Raw genomic sequence first — 26,471 nt, 5'->3', positions numbered from 1 at the left:
ATCTAATGCCTGGTGAATGGGTTAATAGAAGGCCTGGGTCTGGACCAGAGTCTAGTCTTCCTCAGTTACCTCATGGTTATCCCACTAATACAGACAGGGTCAGCATGGGTGTTTACCACAAGTGGTACCTAGCCTATAACACAGCACATAATCCCAACAAAACCCAAACAATGGCAAGAGGTCAAGGAGGGAGCTCAAAGTTGAGTTTTACGCAGGGGATATCTGGGAACCAATTTTTGGCTGACATATTATAGTTATCATGTGAAGTGTCTTGGGGTGAGAGGGTAATTAAATTCACACCCTTCATTAGCTTGTTACTTGAAACAGGCTTGTGTAAATACCTGTTTTTAGAGAGACCGTAAACCGAGGCTAGAACAAGGATAGCTTAATATTTACCGTACTGAGGTGATGTAAATGGAATAAGTCATAATACTTTCTACACTATTCTTGTCAATACAGTTATTTTTAAAGAAGTCTGTGGTGAGCTTGAAATATACTGATCATAGTACATTTGATTTGTAATGTAACTAGCAGTACCGTAATTCAAAGAACAGCCCGCATATATTTTTCATTTAACCACACCCTTTCAGCAACGACGCCAACCAATAATATCCTTTCTCTTCTGTGTAAACAAAAGTGAACAGTGACTTAGAACAATTTCCACATTAGCGTTTTTATTGTTGTTATTTAGACGTTTATTAACACCCTGTAACTTAAAATATGACTAATTTAACTGCACAACTTCACATACTTACCCCCAGGTAGTGTTTAATTCACGTTGGAGACAGGACTTGGTTGATAGATGTTATCTAGGTAACGCTAGCTAGCGAACAATGGCTAACGTTAAATTTATGTTTTTTCACACTCAAATAGCCTCTATCATGGAGGTGCTAGCGAATGCAGCCGTGGAAGATATCTGCAAACTCGTAGACGACGATTATGCAGTGTTTCGTTTGGAAATAACCCAAAGCCAGAAAGAAAACCGGGTATTGCGGAGGAAACTACAGCTTCAGGAACAGAAGGTATCACGGGAGCGCTTCCTCTCCAGTCGTCCCAGAAATGTCAAGATCCTTGACAGATACAGAGAAATGGCTAGAGGTAGGCCCGTTCCCCTCTGCGCATGTTTGACTTCAGATGTGTTTACCACAGATATGGTTTACCAGAATTGGGTCTTGGTCAGTTTTGAGATAGTTTAGTAATCAAGGGAATTATTGCATACTAACAAATATCATATTCTAACCAGATTCTTTATTTAATGCATTTCCTATTATTTACTTAATGAAAATAATGTGATGCTTGGAACATAATACATTGATCAATAAATAATACATCAGGAAGTTATAGGAATTTTTACCTTACATCCTGGGCAATTCTAGACAGTGTCAATAGTGTACAATATACCGTTGAGCATTGATAGTAGTTAACCCAACCACCTCTTCTTCCCAATCGCTCTCTCAGGTGAAGGACATCTCACTGGAGGCCACAGGAGCTTTGTGAAGCCAGCGGGACACAATACATGGAGAGATGACCAACCGATCACTGTTGATGAGGGGAGTGGAACCTCAACCCAGCACGTTATCATGATAGAGGTTAGTGTAATAGTATTACATCAAAATTACAGTATATCAAATGTGGCCAGTTTATTTCAGAAAGGCTCACCGCAGCTATTCACTTGCTTACACGTACATCCTTATTTATCTGCCATAGGGGAGCTTGGAGACTTCCCAACGACATTGTAATCCAATTAAACTCATGTACCGGTAACAGGTTTGTGACAAATGTAAAGCATTTGTTAATGTTTATACAGCCATGTTTTAAAAACTAATTTACACAATAAGATAAAAATCCTGTAATGTACAATGCAGATATGGTCCTGCAAATGACCACTAGGGGGCAATGCAGTTCAGTATACCGCAGTCATGGCTACCAAACAGCACTCACCTCACTGCTGTCCCCCACCCACTCAGCAACGATGGTAGTTAATTCCGTTTTTTGGTTCTCTGCTGTGTGCCTCTCCACATATGGACTTGGTATTTTACTAAATAGGGCTACCTTCTGTATACCAGGGCTTTCCAACCCTGTTCCTGGAGAGCTACCTTCCTGTAGGTTTTCGCTCCAAACCTAATTGTAATTAACCTCATTCAGCTTATCAACCAGCTAATTATTAGAATTAGGTGTGCTATAGTACTGTTGTACAAACACCTACAGGATGGTAGCTGTCCAGGAACCGGGTTGGAGAGCCCTGCCTTAGAATGTAAATTGTCATAGTCGAGGCAATATCACCCTGACCCTCAACACAGGGGCCCCATAGGGGTGTGTGTGCGCGCTTAATCCCCTCCTGTACTCCCTGTTACCCACGACTGAGTGGCCACGCACAACTCTCAACACCGTCATCAAGTTTGCTGGCGACATGACGGTGATAAGCCTGATCACCAGCGACGATGAGAAAGCCTACAGGATGGAGGGCAGTGACGTGTGGTGCCAGGACAACAACCTCTCCATCAACGTCAGTAAGGCCAAGAGCATCAAGTTCCTCGGTGCCAAATCACTAAAGACTTAAAGTAGTCCACTCACGTGCATAGTAGTGAAGACTCTTTCCCCTCAGGAAGTTGAAAAGGTTTGGTATGGGCCCACAAATCCTCAGTTATAGGTACGCTTGTAATTGTTAAGGACTGGGGAGTTTTTCAGGATAAAAAAATAAATGGAATGGAGCTAAGCACAGTCAAAGTCCTAGAGGAAAACCTGGTTCAATGTGCTTTCCACCAGACACTGGGAGATGAATTCACCTTTCAGCAGGACAATAACCTAAAACACAAGGCCAAATCTACACTGGCGTTGCTTACCAAGAAGACAATGTTCCTGAGTGGCAGAGTTAGTTTTGACTTAAATCTGCTAGTAAATCTATGGTAAGACTTAAGTGTTGTCTAGCAATGATCAATAACCAACTTGACAGAGCTTTTAAAAGTAATAATGTGCAAATAGTGTACATTCCAGATGTGCAAGGCTCTTAGACTTACCTAGAAAGACTCACAGCTGTAAACTGCCAAAGGAGATTCTAACATGTATTGACTCAGTGATGTGAATACTTATGTAAATTAGATATTTTTAAAGGCACTGTTTGTCTAGATTTCTTTGGTTGCATGTTTTTATTTCACATGTGTGTAGTTCAGTCCTTGAGCTGTTCTGTGTTTTGTGTGGTCCCCAGGAAGAGTAGCTGCTGCTTCAGCAACAGCTAATGAGGATCCTAATAAAATACTATCTGCATTTACCCAATTGAGCTAATCATTAGCTAGATCCCAAATGTGATCTTTTTACTAGTTTGGATCATATAGAATTGTATTACCCAAAGAACGAGCATAAACACAGTGAATATAATGTAGGCTAGTGATGTGCGGGCAGTGCCCGTGGGAGTCCGACCGATATTGATTTGATTGGGCCGCCTAACAAAAGAGATCAAGGACAAAGGAGGGCTATTATTATTATGCATAATTTCTGACAATTTAAAACGGTGTAAAAAAAATTGTATTATATAATACCAGAGAGACTGTTATAACAAACAAAAAAGTGTAAAGCTTTTATTACAGCATGGCAAAGATTATAAAACAGGCAAATTGGTAAAATTGTTGCTTGAGACTTGGTGCTCACGGAATGATTAGGCTATTAATTAAACAAACACTCAAAGCAGGATCTGTATTATTTCTGTAGAAAGACAGTACCTGTCAAGTTTGGACACACCTACAAGTTTTTTTCCATTATTTTTACTATTTTCTACATTGTACAATAATACTGAAGACATCAAAACTATGAAATAACACATATATGGAATCATGTAGTAACCAAAAAAAGTGTTAAACAAATCACAACATATGAGATTCTTCAAATAGCCACCCTTTGCCTTGACATCTTTGCACACTATTGTCTCTCAACCAGCTTCATGAGGTAGTCACCTGGAATGCGTTTCAATTAACAGTTGTGCCTTCTTAAGCTAATTTGTCATTTCTTTCCTTCTTAATGCATTTGAGCCAATCAGTTGTGTTGTGACAAGGTAGGGGTGATAGCCATATTTGGTAGAAGACCAAGTGCATATTATGGCAAGAACAGCTCAAATAAGCAAAGAGAAACAACAGTCAATCTGGAAAGTTAGAGGAACTTTGAAAGTTTCTTAAAGTGCAGTCTCAAAAACCATCAAGTGCTATGAAGAAACTGGCTCTCATGAGGACTGCCACAGGCAAGGAAGGCCCAGAGTCACCTCTGCTGCAGAAGGTAAGTTCATTGGAGGTACCAGCCTCAGAAATTGCAGCCCAAATCAATTCTTCAGGAGATCAACATCAACCGTTCAGAGGAGAGAATCAGGCCTTTGTGGTCGAATTGCTGCAAAGAAACCACTACTAAAGGACACCAATAAGAAGAGACTTGCTTGGGCCAAGAAACACGAGCAATGGACATTAGACCGGTGGAAATCTCTCCTTTGGTCTGGAGTCCAAATTTGAGATGTTTGATTCCAAACGCCGTGTCTTTGTGAGACGCAGAGTAGGTGAATGGATGATATCCGCATGTGTGGTTCCCACCGTGAAGCATGGAGGTGGTGTGATGGTGCTTTGCTGGTGACACTGTCAGTGATTTATTTAGAATTCAAGGCACACTTAACCAGCATGGATACCACAGCATTCTGCAGCAATACGCCATCCCATCTGGTTTGCACTTAGTGGGACTATCATTTATTTTTCAACAGGACAATGACCCAACACACCTTCAGGCTGTGTAAGGGCTATTTGACCAAGACGGAGAGTGATGGAGTGCTGCATCAGATGACCTGGCCTCCACAATCATCCAACCTCAACCCAATTGAGATGGTTTGGGATGAGTTGGACCGCAGAGAGAAGGAAAAGCAGCCAACAAGTGCTCAGCATATGTGGAAGCATTCCAGGTTAAGCTGTTTGAGAGAATGCCAAGAATGTGCAAAGCTGTCAAGGCGAAGGGTAGCTACTTTGAAGAATATAAAATACAAAATAATATTTTGATTTGTTTAACACTTTTTTGGTGATTCCATGTGTTATTTCATAGTTTTGATGCATTCACTATTATTCTACATTGTAGAAAATAGTCAAACCAAAGAAAAACCCTTGAATGAGTAGGCGTGTTCAAACTTATGACTGGTACTGTATATGGATGATTCATAAAGCCAGGCACATTTAACAGTTAGGCTGTTGATTATAGACCTAATTAATTTAGTTTCCTCCCTCCTCACATTTCTTAGACGATTAAGTCAAGGGCTTTTTTCTCATCTCCTATCTCTGCCGCTGCCACATTGTTCTCAACACCAATATGCTGGTTAATTGAGCCATTATGCACATACAGTTGAAGTCGGACGTTTACATACACCTTTGCCAAATACATTTAAACAGTTTTTCACAATTCCTGACAATTAAATCCTTGTAAAAAGTCCGTCTTAGGATCACCACTTTATTTTAATGAAATGTCAGAATAATAGCACAGTGTTTTTCTTTCATCACATTCCCAGTGGGTCAGAAGTTTACATACATTGAATTAGTATTTGGTAGAATTGCCTTTAAATTGTTTACCTTGGGTCAAACATTTCAGGTAGCCAGCCTTCCACAAGCTTCCCACAATAAGTTGGGTGAATTTTGGCCCATTCCTCCTGACAGAGCTGAGTCAGGTTGGTAGGCCTCCTTGCTCGCACATGCTTTTTCAGTTCTGCCCACAAATTTTCTATGGGATTGAGGTCAGGGCTTTGTGATGGCCACTCCAATACCTTGACTTTGTTGTCCTTAAGCCATTTTGCCACAACTTTGAAAGTGTGCTTGGGGTCATTGTCCATTTGGAAGACAAATTTGCGACCAAGCTTTAACTTGAGATGTTGCTTCAATATATCCACATAATTTTCCTACCTTATGATGCCATCTATTTGGTGAAGTGCACCAGTCCCTCCTGCAGCAAAGCACCCCCACAACATGATGCTAAAACCCCTGTGCTTCACGGTTGGGTTAGGGTTCTTCGGCTTGCAAGCCTCCCCCTTTTTCCTCCAAGCATAACGATGGTCATTATGGCCAAACAGTTCTATTTTTGTTACATCAGACCAGAGGACATTTCTCCAAAAAGTATGATCTTTGTCCCTATGTGCAGTTGCAAACCGTAGTCAGACTTCTTTATGGCGGTTTTAGAGCAGTGGCTTCTTCCTTGCTGAGCAGCCTTTCAGGTTATGCCGATATTGGACTCGTTTTACTGTGGATATAGATACTTTTGTACCTGTTTCCTCCAGCATCTTCACAAGGTCCTTTGCTGTTATGGGATTGATTTGCACTTTTCGCACCAAAGTACGTTAATCTCTAGGAGACAGAACACGTCTCCTTCCTGAGCGATATGATGGCTACGTGGTCCCATGGTGTTTATACTTGCATTCTATTGTTTGTACAGATGAACGTGGTACCTTCAGGCGTTTGGAAATAGCTCCCAAGGATGAACCAGACTTGTGGAGGTCTATAATTTCTTGGCTCTTTTCTTTTGATTTTCCCATGATGTCAAGCAAAGAGACACTGAGTTTGAAGGTAGGCCTTGAAATACATCCACAGTTACACCTCCAATTGACTTTTGCCACATTTTGTTTCGTTATAGCCTTATTCTTAAATTGATTTTTTTTTTAAATCCTAAAAACCTCAGCACACATCGTGCCAAAGGAGATGGCAGCAGTTTTACAGGCTCCTAACCAATTGTGCTATTGTGTGTGTTTTTTGCAAGTTATTTTGTACATAATGTTTCTGCCACCGTCTCTTATGACTGAAAGGAGCTTCTGGATATCATAACAGCGATTACTCACCTGGTACTGGACAAATATTTTTTCTTTAACATGTCAGATGCAAAGGATTTACTTAAAACACCGAACATGGCCCAAATCCCCATCATTCGCATGAAGAAGAGATGGAGGTATAGGGGACGTAGGTCAGGGTTCCTTGTAAGAATCTGACAACGAGTGATTAATCCCCCGCCTACCATCAGTCCTATTAGCCAACGTGCAATCATTGGATAATTAACAAGATGAGCTCTGATCAAGACTATTCTACCCAAGGGACAATAACTAATATCTTATGTTTCACCGAGTCATGGTTGAACGACTGGGTTTTCCGGGCATTGGCAAGATAGAACAGCTGCCTCCAATAAGACAAGGGGTGTCGGTCTATTTGTCAATAACTGCTGGTGCACAAAATATAATATTAAGGAAGTCTTGAGGTTTTGCTCACCTGAGGTAGAGTATCATGATAAGCACTATTTCCCAAGAGAGTATCTATATTTTTCGTAGCGGTCTACTTACCACCACAAACCTGGCACTAAGACCACACTCAACAAGTTGTATATGGCCATAAGTAAACAAGAAAATGCTCATCCAGAGGGAGCACTCCTTGTGGCCAGGGACTTTAATGCAGGGAACCTTAAATCTGTTTTACCTCATTTCTAACAGCGTGTTACATGTGCAAACAGAGAGAGGAAAAAAAAAAAAATATAAAATCCTTCTCACCCCCCCCCTTAAAAGATTTAGATGCACTATTGTAAAGTGGCTGTTCCACTGGATGTCATAAGGTGAATGCACCAATTTGTAAGTCGCTCTGGATAAGAGCGTCTGCTAAATGACTTAAATGTAATGTAAATGTAAATCTATACTCGTGATTGCTGTTTACAAGCAAAAACTAAAAAACGGAAGTACCAGTGATTCGTTCAATATGGAAGTGGTCAGACGACGCAGATCCGTAACTTCTTATGGCTGCAATCCCGTTAACAGGAGCGATATGACAACAGCCAGTCAAAGTGCAGGGCGCCAATTTCAAAACATAAAAAATCTCATAATTAAAATTCCTCAAACATACATGTATCTCATAACATTTTAAAGCTAATCTCGTTAATCCCACCACAGTGTCCAATTTTCAAATGTGCTTTACAGCAAAAGCACCACAAACGATTATGTTAGGTCACCACATAACCACAGAAACACAGCAGTTTTTTCCAGCAAAAGATTTTCCAGACAGAGTCACAAAAACCACAAATAGAGATAAGATTAATCACTAACCTTTGATCATCTTCATCAGATGACACTCATGGGACTTCATGTTACACAATAGACATGTCAGATTTTTAAAAAGGCTTTTCGGCGAAAGCATAAGAAGCTATTATCTGATGATAGCACAACAGTCAACAAAGAGGGTAGCATATTTCAACCCTGCAGGCGCTACACAAAATGCAGAAATAAAATATGCATTACCTTTGGCGAGCTTCTTTTGTTGGCACTCCAATATGTCCCATAAACATCACAATTGGTCCTTTTGTTCAATTAATTCCGTCCATATATATATCCAAATGTCAATTTATAAAGCGCGTTTGATCCAGAAAAAAAAGCTTCCAAAATGCGCAACGTGACTACAAAATATTTCAAAAGTTGCCTATAAACTTTGCCAAAATATTTCAAACGACTTTTGTAATACAACTTTAGGTATTTTTAAACGTTAATAATCGATCAAATTGTAGACGGGTCTATCTGTGTTCAATACAGGAAGACAACAAACCATGCTACTTTTCACGTCTTGCACACTCTCAACAGTGTTACCCAGTTCCTAGATGGCCGTACTTCTTCATTGCACAAATGAATAACCTCAACCAAATGCAAAGACTGGTGAAATCCAGTGGAAGCGGTAGGAACTGAAAACCAGTTCCTAAGAAATATCGTTTGCCAACGAGAACTCACTGAACAGACAGGGACCTAAAAAAAAGAACATTCTGAACGGTTAGTCCTCTGGGTTTTGCCTGCTACATAAATTCTGTTATACTCAGACATGATTCAAACAGTTTTAGAAACTTCAGTGTGTTTTCTATCTAAATCTACTAATAATATGCATATCTTATATTCTTGGCATGAGTAGCAGGAAGTTGAAATTGGGCACGCTATTTATCCAAAAGTGAAAATGCTGCCCCCTATCCCAAAGATGTTACAGAAATACTCATCATAATCTGAGGCGGCGCTCAGAAGTAAAAATCACAAATCACGATGGCGTCAACATATACAAGAAATTACATTATAAATATTCCCTTACCTTTGATGATCTACATCAGAAAGCACTCCAGGAATCCCAGGCCCACAATAAATGTTTGTTTTGTTCGATAATATCCGTTATTTATGTCGAAATACCTTCTTTTGTTAGCGCGTTTGGTATACATATCCAAACAGTCATTCTGGTCAGTGTTACATCCGACAAAAACTTCAAAAAGTTATATTACAGGTCGAAGAAACATTTCAAACTAAGTACAGAATCAATCATTAGGATGTTAACATATAGCTTCAATAAAGTTCCAACCAGAGTATTCCTTCATGTCTTCATGAGCAATGGAACACAAGTGGGTACCATTAGGAATAACCGTGATCAGAAAATGGCTGCTTCTCAGACACCTGATACATTCTGCTCTCATTCACTCCCACAACAACGTGGAAGTCTCATTCAAATTTCTATTGATGGTTGACATCTAGTGGAGCCCCTAGGCAGTGCAAGATCATTAATATCTCAAGGGGATTTCATTGGGGACTCTGGTGAATGCATGCAAAGCTCAGATTTCTCACTTCCTGTTTTGATTTCTCCTCAGGATTTGCCTGCCATATGAGTTCTGTTATACTCACATACATCATTCAAACAGTTTTAGAAACTTTAGAGTGTTTTCTATCCAATACTAATAATAATATGCATATATTAGCAACTGAGACTGAGGAGCAGGCCATTTACTTTGGGCAACTTATTCATCCATGCTACTCAATACTGCCCCCCAGCCATAAGAAGTTAAGCTACAGGACTGTTTTGCTAGCTCAGACTTGAATATGTTCAGGGATTCTTCCGGCATTGAGGAGTACACCACATCAGTCGCTGGCTTCATCAATAAGTACATCTGACGTCATCCCTACAGTGACCGTACGTACATACCCCAACCAGAAGCCATGGATTACAGGCAACATCTGCATCCACTAAGTGGTACATCTGCCGCTTTCAAGGATTGGGACCCTAACCCGGACACTAAAGAAATTCTGCTATGCCATCCGACGAACCATCAAAAACGGCAAAGCATCAACACAGGAAGGACTAAAATCCTACTATACCGGCTTCGATGCTCGTCAGAGCTTGCAAACTATTACGGACAACAAAGGGAAGCACAGCCACGAGCCACTTGGAGGTAAGCATGAGAGCACCCGCTGTTCCGGACGACTGTGTGATCACACACTCCGTAGCCAATATGAGTAAGACCTTTAAACGGGTCAACAGTCAGAAGGCCACACATCCAGACGGATTACCAAGACATGTACTCCGAGCATGCGCTGACCAACTGGCAAGTCTTCACTGACATTTTCAACCTGTCCCTGACCGATTCTGTAATACCAACATGTTTCAAGCAGATCATCATAGTCCCTGTGCCCAAGAACACCAAGGTAACCTGCCTAAATGACTACCGACCTGTAGCACTCACATCTGTAGCCATGAAGTGCTTTGAAAGGCTGGTCATGGTCAACACCATCCCAGAGACCCTAGACCCCACTCCAATTTGCATACCGCACCAACAGATCCACAGATGACGCAATCTCCATTGCACTCCACACTGGCCTTTCCCACCTGGACAAAAGGAACACCTACATGATAATGCTTTCATTGACTACAGCTTAGCATTCAACACCTTAGAGTCCTCAAAGTTAATCTCTAAACTAAGGATTTTGGGATTAAACTCATCCCTCTGCAACTGGATCCTGGACTTCCTGACAGGCTGCCCCCAGGTGGTAAGTGTAGGTAACAACATATCTGCCACACTGATCCTCAACACGGGGGCCCCTCAGGGGTGCGTGCTGTACTCCCTGTTCACCCATGACTGCATGGTCAAGCACGACTCCAACACCATCATTAAGTTTGCTGACGACAACAGTCTGATCACCGACAATGATGAGACAGCCTACAGGGAGGAGGTCAGAGACAACATCTCCCTCAACGTGTTCAAGACAAAGGAGATGATCGTGGACTACAGGAAAAGGAGGGCCAAGCATGCCTCCATTCTCATCGACAGGACTGTAGTGGAGTAGGTTGAGAGCTTCAAGTTCCTTGGTGTCAACATCATATCTGATCTCACCCTATTCTGCATACACCAGACAGCGCTTCATAACCAATATACACTTACTAAATATACCTACACATGAAACACCTACTGTACACGTCAAAACAGTTGTCCAATTTGTCTGATGTTGACTTGACTTATCACAGCGGACTTATTTTTACCCACATCATTTATGTCCAACATGATTTATGTAACTACCATATAGGACTCACACGTAGTGGGGATGGGTAAACACTCCATGTTTATTATCTGTGTGTATGTACCGGAGGGAGTGTAATCTGTATCACCTCTCTCTTCCAGGAGGAGGAGGGTCCAGAGGGGGTGCTGGTGAAGGAGGAGGGGTGTGAGGAGGGTCTGGGGAACCCTAAGGGGACCATGGTCATGGAGGACAACCAGACTACACCTCCTCCTGAACTCACAGAAGAACCAGCTGAGCAGCACAGGACGACACACAGTCTCACTGAGGTGAGCCCACTGAAATACTGTCTGAATGGTTTTAGGTCAGGGCTCGTATCCACAAAGCCTCTGAGTAGGAGTGCTGATCTAGGATCAGTTTTGCCTTTTAGATCATAGTTTATTCATTATGTTGACAAGTCATTCAGCACTTCCACTTTGAGATGCTTTGTAGATGCGGGCTCAGGTCTAGATTAATTCTGTCTATTATCAAACCATTAAAGAGTGTCAAGTAAACCAATCAACTAACATATTTGCATAGCAATCCCTCATTGCCAAATCAGAAGATACTCCATAGCAGGGAGCAAATATATAATATTTTGGTAACACTTTACTTGACACCAAGCATCGTAACGTTATGACACGGTCATATCCATGTAATATGTCATAACAGCTGACATAACATGTCATATGGTCATAACACTATCATGACACATTTATTCAACTGTGTTTTGCCAAGTTTCTTTAAAAAAAAATTCAAACATCCTTTGTCATGTTTTTGTTTTAAGTAACTTGTAGAAAATACACTGACACGGTCATGAGGCATGACCATCGTGTGTCACTTTACTTGGACTAAGAAAAAACACTGACAAGAAGCTTTATGACCATCAAATAAGCCAGATAGGCCTATCATGTACATGCCCTTATGTCAGTCATCAGTCAAAAAGAGGGTGTCTTGTCCTGCTCCTGTATTCATCCCAGTCATCAGCAACAGCACATTGGGGAAGGTGCATGTCTGACATCAATGTGTGCGCAATTACAATAATAATTTAATTTGGCCAATTTCAGAAAATGTTCTAGGTAGGATTTGTGCGTTTTGACACTCGTATGTAGGTGCCATAACCAGCCATAAAATAATGCAATATGTCACAAGAGGTCTAAGTATGGGTTATGACCATAACTTGTCATGTCAGCTGTTATTAGATGACACGATTATGGCCGTGTTATGATGCTAGGTGTCAAGTAAAGTGTTAACCAGATTTCTGGATCCAACATCCTCTCACACTGTATCTCTTACAGTCAATAGACATGGAGGATGGGAAGCCTGATCTGCTGTTAGTCAAAGAGGAGACAATAGAAGATGGACCAGAGGACATTGATCTTCTGAGTGGACTAAATATGGGGGAGCAAGGTAAGGGAGAAATACATATAGCCTACATACAGTAATAGATCTTCAATGGAAATAGTGATGCGCCCGGCTATTATTTTTCTTAATTCAAAAAATGAAATCAATACAACTTATGTTTACATAAAAAAAACACATATTATAATGTATGAACTTGACAACAAACAAATCCATATGTAGCGTTGTCTTCCATATTTGTAAAGTGTATTTTCGAACCTCTTCCTGCAGGTGATTGGAGGGAGGCTAAAAGAGGAGACTGTGCGGCCATCTTCGATTCCCAGAACCAGACTGGTGCAGGCAAGGGCCGAGGGGATGACATCACTGAGCAGGCCAGGACCAGAGGCGAGGTCAGTGGATGGGACAGCGTCCTCAACTCTGGGCTGGGGAACAACACTGTTAACTACAACCAGAAACAGACAGTCGAACACAAAACACCAACTGAATTTAGTCTCCATGACAACAGACTGGCTGAGACCAGGGCGAGGTGTAGATTTGGTCTGCGGGGACAGGGAGGTGTCCGTATGCATCAAACGAGAACAGACACAGACTCTACTAGCGATGCTCCGTCCTGCTCCTATAGTTGTGATTCAGAGAGACTGATGGCACCTCAGGTTAACCCCCTAACGGGTGCTACCTTCAGCCTGCCTTATATAGGATCTATCAACTGGAACATGGACCCTGTGACAACACAGACACTACCTGGCCTTCATCCTCCTCACACTCTCCTAATGTTAAACCAGACCTCAGACGATACCAGTGTCTCAGCACTTAATAGCTACACAAGCCCATTAACAAATGACAGTAGTAGTAATGCCATCAGTAGATCTGGTAGCAAAGAGAAGCGCTTCCCGTGTTCATTCTGTGGGAAAGCCTTCAGTTTCCCCAAACACGTGGAGATCCACCAGAGGATGCACACGGGGGAGAAACCATTCAGCTGTAGCCAGTGTCACATGCGCTTTGCCCAGGCTGGCCACCTGAAGAGGCACCAGAGAGTCCACACAGGGGAGAAACCCTACAGCTGCCCCCAGTGTGAGAAGAGGTTCTCCCGCCAGCCCCAGCTGAAGAGGCACCTGAAGGTCCATACGGGAGAAAGGCCATTCGCCTGTACGCACTGTGGGAAGAGGTTCTCAGAGAGGAGCTCTCTCAGGATACACCAGCAGAAAATGCACACAGCCCATGTATAGAGTATAGTGACATGTAATGTAGTACTAGTTAGTTTGTAGTTCATTCTGTTGGTTTAGGATGTAGTAGGGAACTGGATGAGGTAGAATGAGTATGATGAGGCAGAGTAGATGATATGGTGATGGTGTCTGTACAAATGCTTCACTGATGAAGTGTGACAAACTTTGTCCCTTTCAGGTTGATGCTGGTGTTTTATAATAAGGAAATGATAGTGCCTTAATTAATGTTTACATTAAATAAAGAAGTCATGTGTAATGTTAACTTTTCCAACATTTATTTTATCAAAGCGAGGTTACCAGATTTACCGAAGTTATTCTACACTGAATAAAAATATAAGGAAATCAGTTAGGAAATCAGTTAATATAAATAAATGTTGTTAGTCCCTAATCTAAGGATTTCACATGACTAGGAATCAGTGTTGTGTTCTATACCACCTAAAGCGAGACCGATTCAAGACCGGAGAAAAAATTGAGTCCAATTCAACACCATGATTGTAATTTTGTCAATCTCCACCATTGTAAGAGTTCAAAATGTCCAGTATTTCTATGTTCATATTTCAGAAGAACATGTGGATTCTTTAGACATTCAGAAAAGGTGAAAAAATGCATGCAGAGGGAAAATAGAGCCACTCTACAAATTATTACTAACCCAAACAATGAAGATCTTCTACGCCTAAGGATCTCAAGCACTGAGATGCAGCGCCACTCGGGAGCCCCCGAGTATTTTTAACATATTTATAATGATAATACTAATTCTAATTACATTATATTCAATTATATTGATTTAATCTATTACTAAGTAAGCCATTGGCTAGGCCACCAGAAGCTAGACAGAAAGGATCTGCCATTCAACTACATTTTGGCGTGACAGTGGAATCAACCAATCACATATTGAATTTTAATGGGTGGGACTGTTTTTACAAAAAAACGTATGGAAACGTCTGCCTTCTCAAAGGCCAGCAGGTCACAGCAGAATAGGGAGCAGTAGTTCTCAGTCTAGCCAGCTATCTTTTGTTGTAGGCTAGTTTGCAGTGGCTGCAGCATTGTTATTGAAGATGTTGTTGCTAATTTGTTAGCTTCTCACTTATCAAGAATAACTTTCAACAAGAAGTTAAGTTTCAAATGATCATCAACTGGTGAGTGGGACAGTTTTTTATTGGAGCTCACTTACTTTTCTTAGCCATTTCTTTGAAAATAACTTCTGTGAAACATTGTTGCATTTAAACTTTAGTTCACCGGCTACTTTGTGTGTTAAATGTTTTTTGCAATGGGAAGTAGTAGTTGTACATTTCGATTAGGAAATGCTTTGCCTAATGGTTGTGTTTTTGTACTCTTATGATTGGGAACTACTAGCTTATTATGTCAGTGTGAATGGACTGCTTATCTTTAACATCATGCTGTGTGTGACTGCTGTCTTTCCATTGGCCCTATGTGGTGATGCCTGGAGAAGTGGGTATCCTCAACTTTTCCCAAACGGCCTGCCCAGCGGAGGCAAGGCACCCTATGTTTTCCTGTGGTTTTTAATTAGTATTCCTATATATTTTTCAGATTTGCACTCTCAATCACACTGTTTTTTTTTTAAACAGAAAAACAAAAATGTTATTTTCTTAGTCCACAACGATGCTTAAACCACATCCTGAGACCATTTTGTAGGTCTGGGAAAAAAGTATTTGAGGTGAGGAGTATTTTTAATAATAGTAATAACGTATTATTTTATCTGATTAGGTGGGCATGATGACTGAATTGTGCGTCAGAAATAGCCTACTAACCAAGAATTTTCCAATACCTGGTTTGCATACCCATTTACTTGTAGATCATAAGTTTAAACGTCTTTCCTTACCTACCCTACCGGCTACCGATGTCATTCTTCTGCGACCTGCTCCATGCCAAAACCAGTTGAGAGATGTACCCTCTTGCTGCCTGCAGACGATATCCTGCTGAAACTAGGCTGTGCGGCACACTTGTGAATATATTTCACATGCTTTGCGATTGTGTAGGCTACTTTGTGCATGATCTCTCTATTGTACTACATAACTGATATATCGTATACCTCCACTCCACTACTTTAATAGGCATCAATGGGGATTAAGAAGTGAGTATACGAAATGCCCAAAAGTGCACTCCTACATGAGTGCGCTGGTATTACCATTGCTGTCCTTTCAGCATCACAAACCTCTCACACACTGAAGGTCCAATAGGTTCGCCACTGAAGGCCTAGGTCCACTAGATCCGCCACTGCGCAAACATGTCTATAATAGATATATAAAGACTTCAGGTATTCTAGTTGATAGGTAATCAACTAGCTGGGTTGTTCCCCGGACCCTGTATGTAGGGACTTGTACAATGCTTGAACATGGCTATTGAACTTGACATTTGTGTCTGTCTTTATTCTTTAATCTAACATACCATGTTTCTGCAAGATATCAGGAGTGTCTCGAAAAACCACACGTTTGTTATTTTACAGTATAGGCGCAGTTACGTTCCATATGCGAACACACGCCGTTTCCTACTACTAATGTTCGTTTCCTACTACTACTGTCACACCACTGATCAACTCGTCGTTAGCATCACTACCTACCTCGATGGCAGAAGGCAAAGAGATCTATTCCATCACTATGGCAGTGAACATTCTGCCACCAAAACCCATGGTTCTCACAGGGGACTGGAATACTAATTGGGACAACTTCAGGGGTGAATTCGAGGACTATGCACTGGCGACCGGTCTACATGAAAAACCCAACGAGGTACAAGCGGTAACTGAGGAGTTTAATGGGCAGCGATTCCAGGCACATCTACCTGCACAATCTCCCCCACACAGCACAACAACAGGGTGATGGAAAGGCCATACTGGATGCATTGGATAACTACTTCAAACCCGCCAGGAACGTCATTTAGGAGCCGTTCGTTTTTGGAAGCTGCAAAACAGGAAGAGGGTGAGTCAGTAAACAACTTTGTAACCCGTTTGAGAGAAAGAGCCGCTACTTGTGAATATGGGGAATTGAAAGATTAACTGATTTGTGACAAAAATAGTACTGGGAATTGCAAATGAGGACATGCGCCGGCGTCTACTAAGAGAGATTGGCAGTTACTAATGTTAAGCCTTTGAAATGTGCCGCACTGCCGATGTCACTGATATGAGAATGAGAGCAATGGAAATCAAAACCCACCGCACTGACGTTGATACTGTTCACACTGTTGCCAGGCAAACATTCAGAAAAAAACAATTGAGGCAGAGTAATTCACCACAAACGGTGAATACAGACAGCCCATAGTATGCAAATACTGTGGAAATGCACACGCAAGAGACAAAGAGCACCGCCCTGCCTATGGAAAACCATGCAGAGCTTGTGGAACTAATAATCACTTTGCAAAAGTGTGTCTCAAAAGCAAAAGAAGGGTGAGTGAGGGCAAGATTCACTGTGTTGATGTCACTCAGTGTTCAGAACAGTGAAAGTGACATTTCCATGCATGAATCCATTGGGGCTGTATACTCAAGAGGGAAGAAATGGTTTGTGGCACTACGATTACACAACAAGTTGCAACAATGTCAACTGGATTCCGGTGCTATATGCAATGTAATGAGCGACAAAGACAAAAATCAACCTGGCACCTGACACACATCTCTTGCCCAGCGATATTAGACTAAAGCTGTACTCAGGAGAGCTAATGAGCTCTATGGGCATCTTTGAGACCCATAGCTGTAGTTTGAGATCGTGAAAACCAGTCAACATCCTCTCCTCTCACGCTCTACATGCGAACGCCCGGGATGGATGCAGTTCACCGTACCAAATGACCTGCACATCACGGAGCTTGTCCAGCAAGGACCCCTCAACTACTCAGCAGATATGACAATGTATTCAACGGGCTTGTTGAATCAGTACCTGGGGAACTACACTTTGAATTGGATGAGAGTGTCACTCTAGTCCAGTGTGCTCCTCGCAATGTGCCCATTAAAATGAAACTGGATGTGAAGGCACAGCTGGACAAGTATGAGGTCGATGGCCACATGACATCTGTGACTGAACCAACTGACTGGATCAGCAATATGGTCATCATAGTGGAAAAGCCTGAGAAGCTGAGGGTCTGCATCGACCCAAGCACTGAAACGCCCCCACTACATCATGCCGACACTGGAGGATGGCCTCTACAAGCTTCCCAAGGCCAGAATGTTCACCTTTGTGGACACCCGAGATGCATTCCTGCAATGCAAGCTGGACCAAGATGGCAGCTTCATGACGACCTTCTGGACCCCCTAGGGTCAGAAACGCTGGCTCAAGCTCCCGTTTGGTGTCTCCATGGCGCCTGAGGTGTATCAATGCAAGCAGCACGGGTTACTGGCTGTGCTCAAGGGCATTGAACCCATCGCTGATGATGTCCTGGTTGTAAGCTGTGGTGACACAGACAAAGAAACAGAACACGATCACAATGTGAAGTTCCTGGCACTGATGGAGTGCTGCCGATCAGTTAAGCTGCGCCTTGGCCTTAAGAAGCCACAGTTCAAGGTGAAAGATGTCCATTTCCATGGCCACATTCTGTTGGCCAAAGCCCTGAAGTTTTGGCCAACAGTCAGAGAGATCCTCGACATGCCAAACCCGTCTGATGCAAAAGGAGTGCAGCGTCTCATCGGTTTTGCAAAGTTCATATCATACCTATCAGCAGTCTGTGAGCATCTGCACCCACTGCTGGACAAAGACACACCATGGCACTGGCTACCCAAAAACAAGGCTCCGGTGCAGGATATCATTTCTGGCTTCATCCATGTCAGTGTTGCACTACTACGACGTTACGACGCCTGTCACAATCCAGAGTGACTCCAGCCAAAGTGGACTTGGATGCTGCCTTATGCAAGGCCATCCTGTTGCGTTTGCCTTGAGCGCTCACTCCACAAACAAAACTATGCACAAATTGAGAGAGTGCCACAGCATCGTCTTTCCTGCCAGCGCATCCATCACTACTCATATGGTCAAGAGCTGGTCACCTCTGAAACTGACCACAAACCACTCATTGCCATATTCATTAAATCTCTCAATGTGCCTAATAGGCTTCACAGCATGCTCCTGACTCTGCAAAACTACAGCCTGAAGGTTGTCTACAAGCCAGGACCAGAGATGTACATCAGTAACACCCTGAGCAGGGCAACAGCACAATGTACAGGCAGAGGCACTGCCTATCAGCGGCATGCCATCTGTTCTCTACAACAGGAACAACAAGATGTTCAACAGATCAATCAGGCAGACTACTTAAATGTCACAGATCACCTCTTAGCTCAGATCAGGCAACACACTGACAAGGACGAACACCTACAGTCACTGAAGTCCATTGTTCTCACAGGTTGGTCGTACTTGAAAGAGGAGACACATTTCGAGTTGAGATCAGTATGCAAAATGGCATCTTGTTTGGAGGTCAGAAGGCCAATATCCCCAAATCACTACATCCAGAGATGCTTACCCGTATACACTCCAGTTATGTTGGAGTTGACGCATGCTACCGCCAGGCACGCAAAACATTATACTGGCCAAACATGCAAGTAGAAATTAAAGACTCAGCAGCTGTACCATATGCAACGAGTATGTTCATGAACAGCAAAAGGAAACCATGATGTCGCACAAACTGCCCTCAAGGGGCTGGCAAAATGCATGGATTTATTCAGCCACAGACAAATAGACTATCATCGTTGATCACTACTCTGACTTTTGGGAAATGTAACTGCTCCCTGACTTGTCTGCAGAGACGGCCATAAAGCGCTGCAAGGCCAGCCTGACAAAGGCATCACGGACAATGGCCTACAATTCACTGCACAGTTCAAGCGTTTCGCCTCAGAATGGGAGTTTGACCACACATGACCACTCAAAGGCACCCAAAGGCAAATGGCAAGGCAGGGTCAGCTGTCAAGATTACAAAAAAACCTGTTACGCAAGGCCTTGCGTGACAGCAATGACCCCTGGAAAGCCATCTGAAAGTGGAGGAACACGCCCACTGAAAACATGGACAGCAGCGCAACGCCTTCTGTCCAGTTGTCTGAAGACTACCATCCCTGTAGCTAACAAGCTACTTGAGCCCTGTTTTATGGTTGGCATCACAGACAAACTGCAACACAGAAAGCAGCTCGCTAACTGCTTCTACGACCGCACTTCTTGAGACCTACCAGAGCTGGAGATGGGTGAAACGATAAGGATGAAACCGCTGCCGGGAGACCACATAGGACTTTTGAGGCTGGGCAAGTCTACAGAGTTGCGTGTCTACAGAGAGTTGCACCACGTTCAAACCTGGTGGATGTCGGTGGGTCCCTCCATCGTCGTAAATCGGGTCGATCTGCACGTAGGAAAGCAGACAACAAACCAGAACACACCATACACTCACCTAGAGGAACTGGATCACAGAATTGAGACATGAGTCAACTGAGGCTTCTACTCCACCAAGCTCTGCAGCTTGTGACCCTAACTCTACCCCTGTCAGAGCCCATACTTATTCTGGGTTGGTTGGCTGTGTAACTCGTCCTCTGTTATATATATATAAAAAACAGGAAGAGGACAACTGAAGTAAAAAGAAATGTAATGCATTTTCATTTGTTATGACTTGACTGTTAACTTAATGTTGTGCTGTTATGTTTGCACTTTCTATTGAAACAATAATGTTACAGTCTAGTTGATAGGTAATCAACTAGCTGGGCTGTTCCCCAGACCCCGTATGTAGGGACCTGTACAATGCTTGAACTTGACATTTGTGTCTGTCTTTAATCTAACATATCATACAGAAACAAACCTGTTTTATGCACTTACTGAATGGAAGCTGATTATTATGAATTTTGTACTCTGCTGGTCTCGAAGAAATTACAAGGCTTCACTGTCTGAGACAGAGTCAAGACTGAGTACAAATGTATCCGACACAGAGACAAGAAAACCACTCAAAATGTGGTCTCGAGACCGGTCTCGAGTACTACAACACTGCTAAGAATACAGATATGCATCTGTTGGTCACAGATACCTTAAAAAAGACTGGGCGTGGATCAGAAAACCAGTCACTATCTGGTGTGCCATCTGCCCAGTACAATTGAAACGGATTCATTCGTGAAGAGCATACTTCTCCAGCATGCCAGTGGCATCGAAGGTGAGCATTTGCCCACTGAAGTTAGGTTGAGACCCTGGTGAGGACGACGAGCACGCAGATGAGCTTCCCTTAGACGGCTTCTGACAGTTTGTGCAGAAATTCTTTGATTGTGCAAACCCACAGTTTCATCAGCTGTCCAGGTGACTGGTCTCAGATGAAACCACAGCTGAAGAAGCCAGATGTGTAGGTCCTGGGCTGGTGTGGTTACACGTGATCTGCTGATTAATAAATAAAAAAAAATTAAACTCCAGTGGCTCCATATTGATACTTTAATCACAGTGTTAGAGATGGGCTTAACTGTGGTTTACATTTTATTATAAAACTGGGTGGTTCGAGCCCTGAATGCTGAATGAACACCATGGTATATCAGACAGTATAACACGAGGATGACATCACTTATTTTTACTGTTCTAATTACATTGTAACCAGTTGATAATAGCAATAAGGCATGAAGGGGCATGTTATAGATTTTTTTTTCATGTTTCTGTGTATTCAGCAAGAGTTATATATCAACCTTTTATTTGCTCTTCTGTACAATTTGTGTTTACAGTCTGCGGTCCATGAGGACCTGCTGATGCCCAGTGTTGCTGACGGGAGAGACTGGACCTCTGAAGCACCTGGTCACAAACCCTGGCCCCGGATCAGAACCCTGGATCAGGAGCCGTTGCTCTTCCTTCCCAAGTCAGGACCAGGACCGAACCACGAAGGACCGAGACTCCACCACCACCACACCGAACACAACCAGTGGACAGGTGGACTGAACAACCTCAGTCCTGGTGGTCATCAGAGAGACAGAGGCTCCAGTCAGGAATCCAGTCTGCAGCCCAGACCCTTCTCTTCACAGTCTCAGTGCAGGGATGGAGCAGGACCTGGGGCTGATAGACCCTCCTGTTCCTACGATACAAACACCACAGTATCCATGATGAACAGAGCAGGTCACCCTGGGCTTCAGCCTTCACAGAGAGTGGTGGGAGACCCCCCTGGTGGTAGTCTATCAGCAAGTCTGTCTTCTCCTTCAGGATCTTGTCTAATGCCTGTTGAATGGGTTCATAGGAAGCCTGGGTCCAGCCTTCCTCAGCTACCTCATGGTTACCCCATGAATACAGACAGGGTCAGGATGGGACGGATTAGGACGGACGCCGACAAGCCGTATGCCTGCCCCACGTGTGGGAAGCGCTTCGCTGAGGCGAGCTATGTGAAGAAGCACCAGACCGTTCACACCAAGGAGAGGCCCTTCAAGTGCAAACTATGTTACAAGAGCTTCTCCTTCCTGAGTAACCTTATCAGACATAGGAGTGTCCACAATGGGGAGAAATTGTAGCAGTGTGGCTTGAGATGTACACAGGGAATATGAGAACCATTCTTTATCTGACATATTATAGTTATCATGTGAAGTGTCTTTGGGTAAGAGGGTAATTAACCACATACCCCTCATTAACCCTTTGTTAACTTGTCATTTGAAATAGGCTTGAGTAAATCTGTTTTTAGAGAGACAGTAAACCTTAGCTATAATAAGGATAGTTGAATATTAACCTTACTGAGGTGATGTAGATGGAATAAAGTAATTATTTTCTCTTCTATTCATGCTAACTCACTGTTCTTTCTAAAAGAGTCTGCACTCAGCTCGAAAGATAGCAATAATAGGAGATTTTGTGTAATGTACACTGAACAAAAATATGAATGCAACATGTTAAGTGTTGATCCCATTTTTCATGAGCTAAAAAACATGTTCCATATGCACAAAAAGCTTATTTCTCTAACATGTTGTCCACACATTTGTTTACATCCCTGTAAGTGAGCATTTCTACTTTGCCAAGAACATCCAATCCACCTGTCCAGTGGGGCATATCAAGAAGCTGATTATCATTATTTTCTATTCTGCTCTATTCTTGCAAACACACTGTTCTTTAGAGCTTGGGCCAGTAACCGAAAGTTTGTTGGATCGAATCCCCGAACTGACAAGGTAAAAAAAAATCTGTCCTTCTGCCCCTGAGCAAGGTAGTTAACCCACTGTTCCCTGAGCACGAAAGACGTGGATTTCGATTAAGACAGCCCCCAGCACCTTTCGGATTCAGACACATTTCAGTTAAAGGCATTAAGTTGTACAACTGAGTCGGTATCCCCCTTTCCCTTTGTAAAAAAAGTTTGTCACAAAACTTGGCGAGGCTTTCAAATTATGTAAACGCCGCGCACATATACATTCAATAATGACAAACCGTCCCTTTGCAAGTCAGACTGTTTAATAAACTTAATTTGAATTTACTCCGTGGTTTTCGTCCTTCTGTTGGTATACATTTTAGACAAAATATCAACAGGGCAGTGTTATTAACCCGACTTCAAAACACGGATCTTTGTGTGTGGCAATTAAGATTTATTTTGCCCGTGCACAATACGGAAGTACGTGCACACCGGACGTTTTCATGAAACTGAAGTTTGCAGGTGTTTACATGGTTTTGTGCACGTGCCAGGTGATCATAATTTAAAACGGCAGTAATGGTGCTCTAAAAATTCGGGTAAACAATACTTTCCTGTGGATAATTTGTCTCGAATTTCGAGCAATTGAAGGACAAACCGCACAGATCACCGGTGTAGAGTAAGTTCAAATGTAATTGTATTCAATATTCTTGCTTGTAAGGAACATTTGCACAATGTTACATTCGTTTCAGGCTGTATCTACCAATTGCATGGTGTATTATAGCCTAATGAAATCAGAAAATTAACAAGTCTGTTGTCATTATTTAGATTAGCGTCCCGGTGTTGTGCCGAAAATCTCCCCCTGACAGAACCCCCCCACCCCACACTCAATTCTTCATTGCTGCGACTTGGTTGCTATTTGACATTTCTGCACTTCACTCCGTTATCAGTTTAGCCTACATTTCACTTATCTTAGTAGCAGAAAGCATTTTTATTTGTGTCCTTCAAGGCAGCTGTCAGTGATCACGTTAGACTGCATTTGATTTGATTTTGTATGGAGGTTTGATCGCGGGGCAGGCACTAGTAATGTTCGCAGTTTTCGGTTTGGCTATTTGTTTCAAGTGTATTCGTCTATAAATATATATCTTTGCCATAATTCGTCATCTGTCCCATGTCTTATTCGACTAGTAGTTGTTCTGAAATGTTTATTGCTTGTCTACATTTTACTCCCCCCGTCTAATATAACACACATTTATTTCGGTTGCCTATCCTGACGTGAAGTTTGTTCTATAGAAACTATTTGACTCTGATGTGGGCCACAGAAAGTATTTGACTTTAGTGACAAAATTAAGGAGATTAATTTTGTCCCCTCAATCATTTTTGCAGCTTTGTATAATGTTAAAAATGATGTTTAAAAAAGTATAACTACTCAGTGGGTGACCCATCAGGAGTGGTGTGTAATAGGAGTGGGGTGTAATACATTATCAGACTCAGAACATGACATTAAAACCAGTCCAATAATGTTAATGAACAGTAACACATACCAGTTTTTAAAATAGAAAAAATAACAATCATTAGGAGTTAATAATCACCAATTACCATGTGAATAGTTTCACAACCTTGAAAAATGTTTTTGAAGGTGTCTGTTTATAACCAGTTTAATAAAATGTCAGAATTAATTAACAATAATAATTAACCTACTGAACAATAACTCATTAACCTGTTTATTTATTGTGTGTGTGTGTGCGTGGCCTATCAGTGGGAAAACTGGGGGTGTTTTTTTCAGTTTTATATGTTTATCGAACTCTGAGATGATGGTTGACAAGGCAATTCAGAGGTCATGCTGGCTGTCCAGTTTGTTTCTGTTTTTAGTTTTCAGCACGGCCATAGCAGAGAAGACACTTTCACACAGATAGGTACTGCTGAACGGTAGCATGATTCTAATTGCATGACAGGTGAGAGCAGGATACTCTCCCACTACGCTGCACCAGAACTTTGGCAGTGTCATTTCCCGGGACGTGCATGCTCAATCCGCGGTCAAATTACATCTCCACCAGCTGATCCTCTTTGTTGCTTGGCAGCGTGATTCTTCACATCTCCACTCGGGGTCCTGTACCCAATCGTATTGTCTCCTGTTCTCCTCCGGGAAGTAGTCTCAACTTTCCCTGCAGCTTAACAAGATGTTTAACAGTTTAACAGCAATCTCTGCTTGAAGCTCATAAAAGCGACCCAACACTTTACCCTTGGAAAGCCAGCGGACCTCTGCATGATAAAGCACCTGCTGGTGCTCGCCCCTCATATCCCTACAGAAGGCCTGGAAACACCAGCTTTTTGTGGAACTCTTTTTGATATAATTGACACACTTGATCACATCCTGGAGAGTGGTGTGGAGCTCATGAACCATGTCCTTCGCTGCCAATGCCTCCCTGTGTAGGAAACAGTGGTTCCACGTCACACTCAGTGCTCTCTCCAGTATCCGCTTTACTTCTCCGGAGTGCTTTCCCTTCATGGCAGCTTCCCCATCAGTGGTCACACTGACGCACCCATCCCAGGCCAGTCCCACAGAGCCCAGGTACATATCCATTGTGTTAAAGACAGTAGTGATGGTGGGCAAATCAGCACTAAAAAGGAACTGTTCCTCAAAGTTATTATCCCAGGCGTGTCTGACATAGACCATTAGAATTGCATGGTTAGCCACATCTGTGGATTTATCAATCTGCAGTGCGCAATGGCCATTTGCACTGATGCGCTCTGATGTCTGACATGTCCTGGAGTAGTTTAGTGTTATCCGCATAGCAATGATAGGAGAGACCATGTGAGAATATGAAGGAGGCGAGTGATTTGGTGTATACAGAGAAGAGGGCCTAGAACCGAGCAGTGGGGTACACCAGTAGTGAGAGTATGCGGTGCAGATACAGATCCTCTCCATGTCACCTGGCAAGAGTGGCCTGCCAGGTAAGATGCATTTCAAGAGTATACAGAGACTGAGACGCCCAGCCCTTAGAGGGTGGAGAGGAGGATCTGATGGTTCGCAGTGTCGAATGCAGAGGATAGATATAGGAGGATGAGAACAGAGGACAGCAGTGCGGAGAGCCTCCGTGACACAGAGGAGAGCAGTCTCGGTTGAGTGACCTGTCTAGAAGCTTGACTGGTTAGGGTCAAGAAGATTGTTCAGAGGGCGATAACGAGAGTTGGTCTGAGACAAGAAGATAGTGTCTTGTAATTGGAATATAAGGGAGGAAGTTATGTTGTGCAGAATGAAATGAGATTGGGGCATACGGGATTGAATCCTTCTTTGAAATGAATCGGGAAACATGGTACTGGAATGTGTGAAGGGTTGAACATGTATTATGATGTAGAAAGGGAGAGTTTATTTGATAGGGTTAGAGAGGTAGGTCTGAGATGGGGATTGGGTGGTATTTTTTTAGAGGGGGGGTAGTGAGGTTTGTAGGGAATTTTATTAGAAATTCAGAGTTATAGAATAGGAGTAGGGAGACCGTGACCGTCCTCACACTCCACTACGGTAGGTGGCGGTATATACACATTTC

General features: G+C 42.6%; 1 protein-coding gene across 2 annotated transcripts; it reads left to right on the top strand.

The window, feature by feature from the left end:
* The first annotated feature begins 597 nt into the window (after positions 1–597).
* On the top strand, positions 598–23,271 carry LOC115137556 (zinc finger protein 263-like). 2 transcript variants are annotated; one of them, XM_065024849.1, is made up of 6 exons: positions 598–1,098; positions 1,459–1,589; positions 11,443–11,607; positions 12,616–12,727; positions 12,950–13,068; positions 21,560–23,271. In XM_065024849.1, the coding sequence occupies exons 1-6, from the start codon at positions 834–836 to the stop codon at positions 22,328–22,330; spliced, it is 1,563 nt and encodes a 520-aa protein (XP_064880921.1). In that variant the 5' UTR covers positions 598–833; the 3' UTR covers positions 22,331–23,271. The 2 variants fall into 2 exon arrangements, with proteins under 2 accessions (XP_064880921.1, XP_064880920.1); XM_065024848.1 differs by lacking the exon at positions 21,560–23,271 and having other exon boundaries at positions 12,950–14,164.
* The last annotated feature ends 3,200 nt before the right edge of the window (positions 23,272–26,471 follow it).

The sequence above is a fragment of the Oncorhynchus nerka genome, linkage group LG11 (genome assembly GCF_034236695.1).
Source record: "Oncorhynchus nerka isolate Pitt River linkage group LG11, Oner_Uvic_2.0, whole genome shotgun sequence".
Lineage (NCBI taxonomy): Eukaryota > Metazoa > Chordata > Actinopteri > Salmoniformes > Salmonidae > Oncorhynchus > Oncorhynchus nerka.
This window is presented reverse-complemented; position numbering and strand designations above follow the sequence as displayed.